At 44.7% G+C, this 13,076-nt stretch overlaps 1 protein-coding gene and 1 pseudogene across 5 annotated transcripts in view; one reads left to right on the top strand and one right to left on the bottom strand.

Moving 5' to 3' along the window:
- Positions 1-471: 471 nt before the first annotated feature.
- On the bottom strand, positions 472-5,162 carry LOC100762295 (annotated as a pseudogene).
- A 216-nt stretch (positions 5,163-5,378) lies between these two features.
- The window catches only part of Ahcyl2 (adenosylhomocysteinase like 2), a 154,381-nt gene continuing 146,683 nt past the window's right edge, over positions 5,379-13,076 (top strand). For 3 of the 5 annotated variants that reach the window (XM_027391375.2, XM_027391373.1, XM_027391374.2), the window contains exon 1: positions 5,695-6,121. In XM_027391375.2, coding sequence (XP_027247176.1) covers positions 5,759-6,121 — 363 coding nt within the window. In that variant the 5' untranslated portion in view covers positions 5,695-5,758. Of the gene's footprint in view, positions 5,515-5,693; positions 6,122-13,076 lie in introns of those variants that run through there. The other 2 variants (XM_027391376.2, XM_027391372.2) reach the window with 2 other exon arrangements.

Raw genomic sequence — 13,076 nt, 5'->3', positions numbered from 1 at the left:
ACTTAAAAAGACAAGGAAAATCACAAAGAATAAATTAAAAACTTGTATTCCAGGGCTGGGGTGCTAGATCACTGATAAAAATCCCTGCCTCCCAAGCGTGAGAGCCAAGTTTGATACACAGAACCCATGTAAAAATTCCGGGAAAGGTCAGTTAGATGGCTTGGCAGGTAGCGGCTTGCTGACAAGTGAGAGTTTGACCCTGGAGCCCACAGGTTGCTGCGTGTGCACACACACACATTTTAATTATGTTTAGTGTGTGTGTGTGTGTGTGGTGTTCACGTGCCATGCATGAGAAAGAGGTCAGGGGATAGACAGCCTTCACGAGTCAGTTCTCTCCTTCACACTCCTTGAAAGGAACAGTCTGTATTTTTTTATTTCTTTTTAGTCTGTTTATTTTGAGACAAGGTCTCTGGTCTTTTGTTTGACAGGTTTCTCTGTGTAGGTTTCTCTGGCTGTCCTAGAACTAACTTTGTAGACCAGGCTGGCCTCGAACTCAGAGATCCTGAGTGCTGGGACTAAAGGCATGCACCACTATGTCTGGGGGTCTTGTTATGTAGCTTAGATTGGCCTGCAATTCTGTATACAGCTCACACTGGCCTCAAACTCTCAATTCTGCTTCAGCCTCCTGATACGTTGTTATTACAAGCAGGTACCTCCATACTTGGTTGTTTCTTATACTTTCTTATGTGCAGATGCAGTTATGTATCTACAGGCAATTTACATACTGCTTTGTGTTTGATTGGTCCTTTAGCTTTTTTACCTTTATTTATTATTTGCATGAAATGTAAAGAAAAGGGCATGTTCATCTGAAAAATTATTCCTTTTCCAGAACACCACAGCTGTCCAATGCATTGCATGCATTATGCCCAAATACACATTAAAATACTTGCAATGCATATAAGCTACCATTTTCAACATCCACGCAATAGCTAGAAAACATCTTTTCCATACAGGCATACACAAGCCTGTAATCTCAGCACACTTAGGAGGCAGAGGCAAGAGGACTTGCTGAAGTTTTGGGCCAGCCTAGTCTAAATGGTAAGTTCTAGGCCAGTCAGGCTGCACAGGAAGATCCCACCTCGACAAACAAACAGCTACAACAAAACTTTTCTAGTTAAAATTTTCTAATGAAAAAAATTCTGCTAGCAGTTTTTCACTTAAGAAATGCTTTTGTTTTCTGAATGTTTACTCCTTGAAACTGTAAGCTCCTTCACAAACACAGTATTGTAAGTCTCCAGGCATATTAGTGATTTGGTGGTAGTGGGGCAGTCCATTTGCTTAGGCAGACTTTAAACTCTGTGTAGCCCAGGCCAGCATTAAACTCACGGTCCTTCTTCCTGGTCAGCCTCCTGAGCATTAGGATATATGTGTGTACTGCCAGTTGTTTTATTATTTTAAAAACTATTAGCCCCTACCTCTTTTCTTGTGCTGCTGGAGATGGAGCCCAGGGCCTCAGCGAGTACTGGGGGAGCACTCTACCCCTGAGCTGTATTCCCAGTTCCTTATCTTGCTTTCATGTTAGAGGTTGGCTTCGTGTGTCTGGTGACTTTGGCTGTCTGCTCATAGTGTGGCACCAGATGTTTTCACAGAGTATGACCGTCACTGTGTGGGAGCCAGGTAGTCTATTTCCTTGGAGAATTCTTCAGCATCAGTGTTTTCATTTTCTCTCTTGAACCTATCGGATGCCTTATGGAAGATTATTACTATCTTCCAGAATTCTTGAAGCCGAATGAACCAGCTGAAGAAAAAAGACCTGTAGGCTTAAAAGTTCCCTAAATCGTTAATAGACTTGCACATAATCATCCAGCTTTTGGTCTAGGAATTCCACCTTCACCTATGCTTGGTTTGCCTCAGCAACAAACCTCTGCCACAGAAACAGCAGCTGGATAGGATGGAGCTGAAAAGGTGAATATGATCAGATTGTTGGTTCTAAGTAATGGTGAGATCTGGATAAACAGAGACTACATATCTGCCTCTTTCCAGGCTCAAACGCCTTATGTTTCATCACCACATCCCACTGAAGGTGAGTTCTTCCACTCAGTAATCAATTCTAGTGGCCAGCTAGGTAGGCAGCTGCTGGGTACGAGTTCCTCGTGTGCCAGGTGGTTGTGCTGAAGCTCCCTTGTGCATTAGGGGGAAGAAAGAAATCAGTTCTAGAGTTGTTAGCCTTTGCCCAACAGCTGGAGGACGAAATTCTCGGCCACTTCTTCAAAACAGGAAGGAAGTAATCAAAGCCAGACATGTGAGGAGAAAGCTGAATATGCTCTTGTGTCTAGCAGATTTTGGGGGTTTTGTGGAAATGGCAGTGCTCAGGTGCCTTCCAGCACAAATTTGGAGACCAGAAAATGAAAGCTTCCAAAGCTACCAAATGAAGAGACTTCCAAGGTGATTTCTCCCTTTGTCTCCTTCTTGCTCAGAAAAAAGCAGCTTCTCCAGTGACTAGCTGCCCAGCAGCCCACTTGAGTTTCAGGGCTGTTGTCAATTTCTAAACAGCCACAAACTGTGTGATCCTCTTTGCCTCAGTTTAAGAATAATAATAATAATAAACCCTACCATATAATACATCATAAAAGTTGACCATGGGGACTGAAGAGATGGCTCAGCAGTTAAGAGCACTGGCTGCTCTTCCAGGGGACCTGGGTTCAATGCCCAGCACCTACATGGCAGCTCACAACTGTCTGTAACTCCAGTTCCAGAGTACCTGACACAGATATATATATTCAGGCAAAACACCAATGCACATAAAAAAGTCAACTATATTTTAATGCATTTTCCCTTTAGGTTAATATTCACATAAAATCTCAAAGAATGTGCAATTTAAAATAGATTTAAATGTGTGTATGTGTGTTGCCAGAAGAGGGTGTCAGATCACCTGGAGCTGGAGTTACAAGTGTCTGTGAACTTCCCAGCGTGCTGGTTGGGAACAGATGCCAGCAATGGTGCATAAGTTCTGAACCAGCTCTCTAACCCCTAGAATGTATAGTATTGTCTCCTGCTTGTTAGTCTAATTTGTTTGTTTTTTGAGACACAGTTTCTTTGTGCAGTTCTCTCCTAGAACTTGCTCTGCAGACCAGGTTGGCCTTGAACTCAGATCCTTCTGCCTCTGCCTTCCAAGTAGGGATTAAAGACATGGGCCACTGTGCCCAGCTTTTAGTCTAATTTTTTGTCATAAACATTTATTTCCCTTTATCATTAAAATATTGTCAGAAAACATTTTTTTAAAAACAGTTTCTCTGTGTAGTCCTGGCTGTCGTGGAACTCACTCTGTAGACCAGGCTGGCTTCAAACTCACAGAGGTCTGCCAGCCTCTGTCTCCCAAGTAGGAAAATAATTCTTAAAAGGAAAAACACCAACAGAAAATTAGTTTCAGATACATTTCTTTCTTATCCTTTTTTTTTTTTTTTTTCAGTTCCTCCAACTTTACTTGACACTCAGCAGGTTAGTTCTCGTCCACACTGACTGTAGATTTTTGAATGTGGTAACAGGCACGTAGGTTACCAATATGTACAGCTTGTTTGGTGAGTCCTCATCCTCCTTACATTTTCTGGACAAACATACACAGATATGGTATGGAACATTCCTTATTCCTTTGGCCCTGATGGCTTTATTGAACCTGGTATCAATGCACACATCTGGAGTCCCCATTTCCTTCATGGCAAATTTCCGGATTTCTTTGAGTGCCCGAGGAGCATGCTTCTTGAAGCCCACACCATGGATGCACTTGTGAATGCTGATGGTGTATTCTCAGGTCAACACCTCATTTATGGCAGAACGGCCCTTCTTCTTGACACCCTTCTTTTCGGGAGCCATTCTGCCGGGCCCAAGTTGGAAAAAGCTTCTTTCTTATTCTTGAGAAAGGGTTTTGCTAAGTAGTCAAGACCAACCTGGACAAATTCCTGATACCCCGAGTGCTAGGATTACCACTATGTCCTGCCCTGATAGGTAGGCAATTTTAATTTTTTATTAAAAATAAAACTGGAGGCTGATGATCTGGCTTAGTGGTTAAGAAAATTTGTTGATTTTTCAGAGGACCCAGGTTCGATTCCCAGTACCTGCATATCATCTCACAACAGTCTATAATTAGCCTTGGAGGACCCAAAGCCTTCTTCCAATTTCAGCTGGAACCAGGCACCCACGTGGTGCAACACACTAACACACATAAAACAACAAAATAGTAAATCCAAAGAAATGCTGGATAGAAAAATTAGACTGGATCAGCAAAGTGACTTGGCCATTAAAAGCACTTGCCCTCCAAGTCTACCTACCTAAATTCAGTATCTGGAGCCCACACAAAGGTAGGAAGACAACACACTCCACAAAGAGAGACAAACTTTGACTTCTATGTGTGTGTGTGTGTGAGCGTGCTCTCTCTCTCTCTCACACACACACACACACATACACGCACGCACGCGCGTGCGCTCGCGCTAAACTTCTCAGTGGGTGGGTGACACATGTCTTCTAACACCAGCACTCGGGAAGCAGTGGCAGAAGGATTCCGTGAATTCAAAGCCAGGACTAATCTACTTAGAGAGTTCTAGGCCAGCTAGAGACAGACGGCGAGTCCTTGACTAACTAAATAAAAATTCTCTAAATGCTTTTCTTACACTCTCTAAGTGCAAAATAGAAAAAATAAAGGAAGTAAATCGGTTTCTACCACTTTGGAAAATCACTATTTGGATTAATATTCCGCTATGCAATATTCCGATTATTTCCAGAGAATTAGTAGGTCAAGATTTGGCCTCATTTAAAAGCAATGTGTTAATTCTCAGCACTGTCATTTCAACCTAATGGATATTATTATTATTATTATTATTATTATTATTATTATTATTATTATTATTATTATTATTTAAGGCAGGATCTTGCTTCTTAGCTCAGGCTTGCTGACCTTGAACTACTGGTGATGCATACATAGGCTTCAAGTGTTCAAATGTCAGTGTTACTCCACCACACCCTAACTTCAGCTTCTTAACTCAGAACATGCCAGCAACCATCACAGCAGGCAATGGCTTGCTTCATTTCTTCTTGAGACCAACCCACTGAAGAGAGGCGTTCGAGAGCCAGCTTCCAAGGAAGACAAGCCATGCCCGCCAGCCCGGAGCCGGCGTCCACCTCCCAGGACGCGCCGCTTCTCCTTTAAAGGCGGCCCACGTGACCTCACACATGCGCACACTCCGGAGGAAATTCACGCCGTCAGGGGAGCGAGTCATTCTTCCCCCGCTTTCCCTGGGGCTTCTGCAACTCCGTTCCGGAATCTGCAGCCCCTCTGGAGGCCTTTTCCTCATCGACTCCTTCGCGCCGTTCGTTCTTATACTTTCCCGTTAGTCGCTGTCCTGGGAGTTCCCTCTCCACAGAGAACCACTTTCCGGAGGAAGGCCAAAGGGACTACAAGTCCCAGGGAGCTCTGCGGCCTGCCCTCGCGCGCGGTGCAGGTTGGGTGCTGAGGTCCCACAGTCCTGCCGCCACGTGCAGCCCGGAGCAGGCGTACTACAGGTTCCGTGGCGCCTCGCGCGTGTGAGTCAGCCGGGGTGGGGCGGGGCTGGAGGGGCCGGGCTGGTGGCGGGGCGGGCGGCGGGCGGCGAGCGAGGCGAGCGAGCTAGCAGCGGGGCGGGCGGCGCGGGCGGAGGCAGGGGTGGGAGCGGAGGCGATGGAGGGGAGGAGTGGGGGCATGGGGGAGGGAAGGGGAAGGGAGGCAGGAGGCGGGGCCGAGTGGGAGCTGGCTCTGGAGTCCCGGCTGGCGGTTGCAGCGGAGGCGGTGATGTCGGTGCAGGTTGTGTCAGCAGCGGCCACCGCCAAGGTGCCTGAGGTGGAGCTGAAGGATCTGAGCCCCTCCGAGGCGGAGCGCCAGTTGGGACTGAGCACGGCGGCCGTGGGCGCCATGGTACCCCCGGCGGGCGGCGGGGACCCCGAGGCTCCGGCTCCCGCGGCGGAGCGGCCCCCGGCCCCCGGCCCGGGCTCGGGGCCCATGGCGGCTCTCAGCCCTGCGGCCGGGAAGGTGCCCCAGGCGTCGGCCATGAAGCGGAGCGACCCGCATCATCAGCATCAGCGGCATCGCGACGGCGGCGAGGCCCTGGTTAGCCCCGACGGCACGGTCACCGAGGCGCCGCGCACCGTCAAGAAGGTACTGTGGTCGGGCTGCCTGGCGGGGAGGCGGGGAGGCGGGGAGGGGAGCGGCGGCCCTCGGTGCCACGGCGGCGCCCACTCCCATGCCCTCTGGCTCGGACAGCCGAGAGCCCTTTCCCCGCGGAACCGGCGCTCAGAGAGGCCGCCGCCGCCGCCCGGTGCTGCGCGGGGACGCGGGGCTTCCAGGTGCCGCGGCCGTGCTGCTTGGCTACGAATAACATGGAGGTAGCGCTCTTGTTGGCTACTACTTGGACGAGGCAGGCAGGGGGAGGAGAGTCACCTACTACTACACCCGCCGCCCCCAGCACACTCCCGCGTGTAATTTTCCGGACTGTTGGGCGGCATAGAAAAACCTTCCCTCCAGCGATAAGGAGAGCAAGATCTTTTTTCTTGGAGAACGAGGAAGCATTAGTTAGGGCTCACGAGAGCGCAGGCGGCAACCCTCTGAGTGTGTGGTCTGGCTCCTGGACAGATAGAAGATGACTTCTGCCGTGCTGTGGCCAGCAGCTTTCCACAGGGCAGTACTGATCCTGTGCCCTTCCTCTCTAGCCCCTGCGTTTTCCTTGCACCGTGACTGTTAGAAGGGTAGTGAAGAGATGCCTCACTCTTAAGAGGTCTGTCTGGTCACCAGAATCACCAGATCCTGAATGAAGAGAGTGCTTATTTCATTTATTGTGAGCAAGAAAGTGTTAGGAAGAAAGGCTGCTACTTCTGGGAAAGCGGTCATTTGCAGCCTGTCTCAGCTGTCAGCTACTTTCATATATAGTAATGTGCAATGATAGTAGTATATTACTTATGCATTGACTATCCTTTACCCCCTCCCTCGGCTCTCCCCCGCCCCTTCTCCATGCTAAGTGAGCACTGGAGGAAAAAGACAAGAGATGTGGATCATCTAAAAAGAATTATGGCTTTAATTTCCTAGACACACTATGAACACAGATTTATATTTTTTCTTCATTATAATGAGTGCGTTTTGTTCTGTTAGAACAACAATAGATATGAAGGATATGAAGTCTACATTGGGTTTATTTTGTAGGGTTTAGGTGAATCTTGGATCCAGCGAAGAAAATTTGTTGCAATTACCTCATGACTTAGATAGAGCAGGTAACTTTTTTCATTCTTCTCAGATGTGGTGATAATGATGTCAGAGACTAGACTAAGGGAATTTAACAGTGCTTTGGGACATGCTTTGTCCTTAGGTATTTGGTGTGGTCCCTGTCAGTGTTTTGTCAAGCTTCTCCCCCACCTACTCCCCACAATTATAGTTAAATGGAGGAATTACAGTTAAAAGAGGCAACCTGGGCTAGGGCTGTAAGTACTTAGGTAAAAGTTAGGAAATCCAAAGCATATTTCTCACTAATTAAGATGCTTTGTACTTTGGCCAAATCTTTTTCTTGTGATTATTTTTTCTAAAGTTTGTAATGCAGTTCTTTTAAGGGTAAAAATGTTTAATAAATTACTGTTAGAGTGTGAAGCTTACACTCAGGTATACACCTGGGTTTGAATATAGTGCCCCTTCTCCTAGTACTAACTTTCTAATAATTTGCAAATGCTTTAAGTCACTTTTTCTGTAAAATGAGGGTATGTATTATAATTAAGGATTAAAAATGTGGTCTTCACAAAGAACTTGGTACATATAATAGAACTTTAAATGATAGCCGTTATTAAAATTGGTTATTTCTCCCAAGTCTCAAGTATGATCCTGATCCTGTGACCTTCTCCGAAATGTATACATATTGGCAATAATTCAATAGATTCTGCATAAAGAAGTTTAAAAACCACAGGCCAGCACCCCAGAGTCTGGTTTTCTTTCTCCATATTGCTTTGGAGCTGGTCCTAGAATTCTCTTCATAGACCAGGCTGGCCTCGAACTCACAGAGATCCACCTGCCTCTGTCTTGGGACTAAAGGTGTGCGTCACCAATGCCAGGCGAGTCTGGTTTTCTTAAATCTAAATGTGCATCTTTGACATTTTCATTGTTGCTGAGCCACCGTTTTTTTGCTCCCAGTATCAAAATCATGTTCCATGATTCTAGATTTACTCAGCAGCCTCAAGGCTGTGAAGACAGGGCTGAACTTGCCTTACAATGTTAATTACACCAAAAAAAAAAAAATATCTTATTTGCTGGAAGTTGAGCAGGTGAAGTCCTGGGCAAGGATACAGCTATATGACATAAGTAAGGATATTGCTGAGTTTAGCTGGGCTCCTTCCTTTCCTCTCCTCTCTCCTTTCTCTCTCACTCTGCCCCCTCCTTTTTTTCTTGTTAGGGTCTCAATCTATAGCCCAAGCTGCCTGGAACTATGTATCTGAGGCTATCCTCTATAATCTAGGATCCTGCCTCAGCCTCCTGAGCATGACATTACAGGTGCTGCCACAATGCCAGGCTAGAACTTCTCTCTCTCTCTCTCTCTCTCTCTCTCTCCTCTGTCTCTCTGTTTCTCTGTCTCTCTGTCTCTCCATATCCCCCCCCCCCCCACAAGGTCTCAGGGGCTATAGATGTGGTTCTATTGGTAGAGTGATTGCCTAGCAGACAAGAAGCTCTGGATTTGATACACAATACCATATAAACCAGGCATGGTGATACATTCCTGTAATCCCAATTCCCAATACTGGGGAGGTAGAGGCAGGAAGATCAGAAGTTCAGGGTCTTCCTTGGCTACATAGTGAGTTTGAGGCCAGCCAAGCAGATTGGCTTTGAACTCATGATCCTTCTATCTCAACTTCCTGTGTGCTGGGATCTGAAGTGTGTACCATCACATTTGGCTTGCTGTTTTTAAAGAGCACAATGTTTAGTTTTCTTAATATTGAATAGATTACATTTTCTCCAAGTAGAAAATCACTCAACGAGGAACCAGTCATGTGATGTTTTGGTTTGTTGAGCCTTTCTTGCTTCTTGGATTATCTAGTTAAGTCATTCTGTCCTTGTAACCCTTCTGCTTTATTAAAAGTGTGTGGAGGGACTGGGTATACTAGGATTAAAATAGTTGCCTTTAGCTATGTGGATAGTTGACGATTGCTGTTATTTTGTAACTACCAGACAACCTTATTTATGTCATTACATTTCCATTGATGGTTTCCATTTGTGTATCAGTTATCCGTTTACTTTGGTCAGCCACAGAAGGGAAATATATAGAGTCAGACTTGCCAAGTTCACTAGGCATAAGAATGAACATGATGGGGTGCAGGTTACTTGCTCAGATTTTACCTTTGGCACCTGCCTTCACCCTGTAAGTTGTGGTACTCTATAGACAAGATACTGTCATTGTGGTTATGATATATTTGTATTTAAAGTTCTTCTTCATAGGCCTACTCTCAGTGAACTCAGTAAACATCTTTCAAGTAGTCATTTATAAAATGGGAAAATAACTTCCACTGTGAGTGAACATGACAGCAGTTCAGAGCATTTCTTCCATGTGTTCTTAGAATGGGTGCTAGCACAGTATTGAGAAACAAGGCAGAAGAGGGTTTCTGAAAAGTACAACTTCCTCACAATAAGGCTACAAGCCTTAAGAACCTCAGTTGGTGTATGCTTACGTTACTGTCGGTAATGGCCATGTTCAGACAGACTCCATATTTTTCTTGGCAAACATATCTGCATTGTACTTGCTTTGTTGCTGTCAGGAGAGAATGAGTTGAGCCATGTTAGCGCTTTCTTGCCCTGGATTGTTTAAGCCCTCGACTCAGTTAATTATAGATTACTGAAATTGAGTGTTTTGGATAGAGGCATGGGAATGTGAGTGTAGTGTGACTCCCTTGCCAGTTAGAAAAATACTGCCTGGCAAAATGTTCAGTAAGGCAATTGGCAGTTGGACCCTAATAATAGTTACCATTAATTGGCCTTTTATGTGCCAGGAATTGTCATAGGTATTTCTGTAATCCTGACGAGAACATTATGAAATACAAATGGCATTATCTCAGTTTTACTGATGAGGAAATATGGTTCAGAGAGGCTTAGTGTGTTGCCCAAGGTTATCCATCTAAAAAGTGGCAGCAGTGGTGTTTAAACCTGTCTGTCTCCACAGCCATGTCTTTTTGCATTGTGCCACATAGACTCTTTCTGAACTCTTTAAGTGTTGGCTTCTGGTCTTCGCCCAGAAGCCTGTAGATTTCTGAGTAAACTCTAAGGTGGGTCTGGCTGGCTAAGGCATAGGTCATTCCAAGACTAAATTGAGGAGAGTGAGTCAGGCTTCAGGAAGAGGATGGGAGAAAACTGTACAAATGTAGAACGTCAGAGAATTGTGAAGTTAGAAGATACGGAGAAGAGTTAATGCAGGGAAGCAGTTTAAGATCAGTGACATTAACCTATTTGTAATTAACTTGCAACCTGATAATGTATCCCTTCTCCCTTCTTTTGAGATAGGATTTACTGTTTATCCTAGGTTGACCTTCTTAGCTCCATATGCAGCCCAGGTTAGCCTCAAACTCCAGATCCTTCTATTTCCATTATAAGCATGCACCGTCATGCTTGGCTTTATCTTTACCTTTAAAGTTATGAATCTGTGACCTGAAGAAAAGGTTCCTTTCTGCTGATTTGTCAGTTTCCTCTGTTCTTTAAGGCCCTTCTCTATGAAATCATTCTTTGATTAAAATTTTTGAGTTACTGTTGGGTATTTTTTTAAAATTATTTTTATGTGTATAGGTGTTTTGCCTACATGTATGTCTGTGCACCATTTGTGTGCCTAGTGCTGAGGGAGACCAGAAGAGGGCAGTAGAGTGCTTGGAACAGGAGTTACGGCTGATCTAGTGAGCCACCTGTGGATGCTGGGAACGGAACCAGGTCCTTGCGAAAGCAGCAGTGACTTGACCACTGGCCATCTCCCCAGCCCCTTGTTAGGTGGCTTTACTTTGTACTAGGCCTTGCATTTACAGCTTGATATGCACTATTTTATTTAATTATTTTATATTAATCCTTTTAAGAGCTCTTAGAGATAGTGCTATCCTTGTTATATTGAAGAAACAGAGATTAAGACATTTGTCTCAAAGTTACACAGCAGTGTACTAGAGTGAACAGAATCTACCAAATTGTGTATGCTTTCAATTGCAGGAAATTGCTCTGGGCTGAAGTTCCAGTTGTGTGTTCCATTCCCTGAGAAAGACACCTAGATCAAAACTTTTCAGTTAATTGAAAAAAATAACAAATCCAAAGTCTACTTTCTCTTAATGAGAAAGAGGGGAAATAATTTTTTCTTTTCAGATTTTTTAATTTGAATTAGAAACAAGATTGATTTACATGCCAATCCCAGTTCCCTTCTCCCTCCCCTCCTCCCCTACCACCACCACCCCAACTAAAACCCTACCTGCCACATACCCTTTTTTCTATTCTTTCCGTGACTCAACCTTTCTGCTCCCTCATGACCTCTGCATCCTTGCTCTTCTTCCCTTCTCATTCTTGTAGCTCCCCTCCCCTTCCTGTGCTCTCAATTTGCTTAGGGGATCTTGACCCTTTCCCCTTCACCAGGGGACCATGTATCTCTCTCTTAGGGTTCTCCTTGTTTACTAGCTTCTCTGCCAGTGTGGATTGTAGGCTGGTAATTCTTTACTCTATGTCTAAAATGAGGGAAATAATCTTTATTCAGAGTCTTTGTTGAGTTGAATTTCTAAGTAATACCTTCTGTTTTCATGGCAGAGCTTTAAAAATGTGTGTGTGTGTGTGTGTGAGAGAGAGAGAGAGAGAGAGAGAGAGAGAGAGAGAGAGAGAGAGAGAGAGATGGGGGCATGCATGTGCAGTGGGTTCATGTAGAGAGAGGCCAGAGGTCAACCTCATGGAGCTGGATCTCTTCTTCCTCTTTTATGCGGATTCTAGATATCAAATTCAGGTTACTACATTTGCACAAGTGACTTTACCTGCTTAGCTATATTTGCCCTTCAAAAAATTGTTAATTACTCTAAAAATGAAAAAATTACCTTATCTAAGTGGGTGAGTACCTGTATGTTTGTATGTTTGCTGTGTGCATGCTTGGAACCCACAGAAGCCAGAAGAGAGTCAAACCCTGGAACTGGACGGAGTGACAGAGTATTGTCACCATGTGGGTGCTGGGAACAGAACCTGAGTCTCCTGTAAGAGCAGGAAGCCATCTCTCTAACCCCTAATTAATTCATTTTAAAGACAAGCCTCCTCTATGTGGACTGCTGGTGTTAAATCTGAGGTCATCCTGTGTTAGTCTTCACAAGTACATGGGTCATGGCGTCATGCATGCCTGCCTCGTAGGAGTTCACACTAAACATTCCGAGAGCTGAGCTGTTGCCTAGATCCCTCACCCTGCCCTGTGTTCATGTGGTTGATACAGCCAGAGGGCCTAAATTCACTCACTCAATGGACAGTTTCAGTCAGCCCCATAAGATTTTTATAAAATTTGTAGGAACTTTTTATAGTCTTAGCACTTATGGCTAGAAATTTGGCGAGGAAGAGCGAAGGAGAAAGTTTGTTCTGTGAGCTTCTAATTCTAAACTTCTTATCTTAAACTTGTATTGCATATATATTTTATGTGTTATACATGTGCGTGTGTGAGGTCAGAGGATAGCTGGCTGGAGTTAGTTCACAATGTGGATTCCTGGGATCAAACTTGGTGTCAAAGGTGGTTAATGCCTCTAATCATTGAGCCATACTGCTGGTCCCTCTAAAATTAGCTTAAGACATGCATAATTTTTTCTCCCTCTTCCATTGCTGTATTCTGAACAATTAGCTATTTTCTTTTCTCTTATACACTTGTATTAATAGCTGGTGACTTTTAAGTTTTATTTTCAAGGCTCCAACAATCAAAACTGTGTCAGTTTTTGGCACTGAGTTCCTCTGTAAACCAGGGTGCTAGAATACTAGTTGTTTTATTGTAATACTTTCCTTAAAGCCTTCCTGAATATTGCAAATCAGAGACTAAAACTGACTTCTCTAGACCAATTACCTCCAGTGCTCCAGTGTGAACCTTTTGATTACTTTAAAAGATGGAAAGACCAGC

Source organism: Cricetulus griseus, assembly GCF_003668045.3.
Source record: "Cricetulus griseus strain 17A/GY chromosome 1 unlocalized genomic scaffold, alternate assembly CriGri-PICRH-1.0 chr1_0, whole genome shotgun sequence".
Lineage (NCBI taxonomy): Eukaryota > Metazoa > Chordata > Mammalia > Rodentia > Cricetidae > Cricetulus > Cricetulus griseus.
This window is presented reverse-complemented; position numbering and strand designations above follow the sequence as displayed.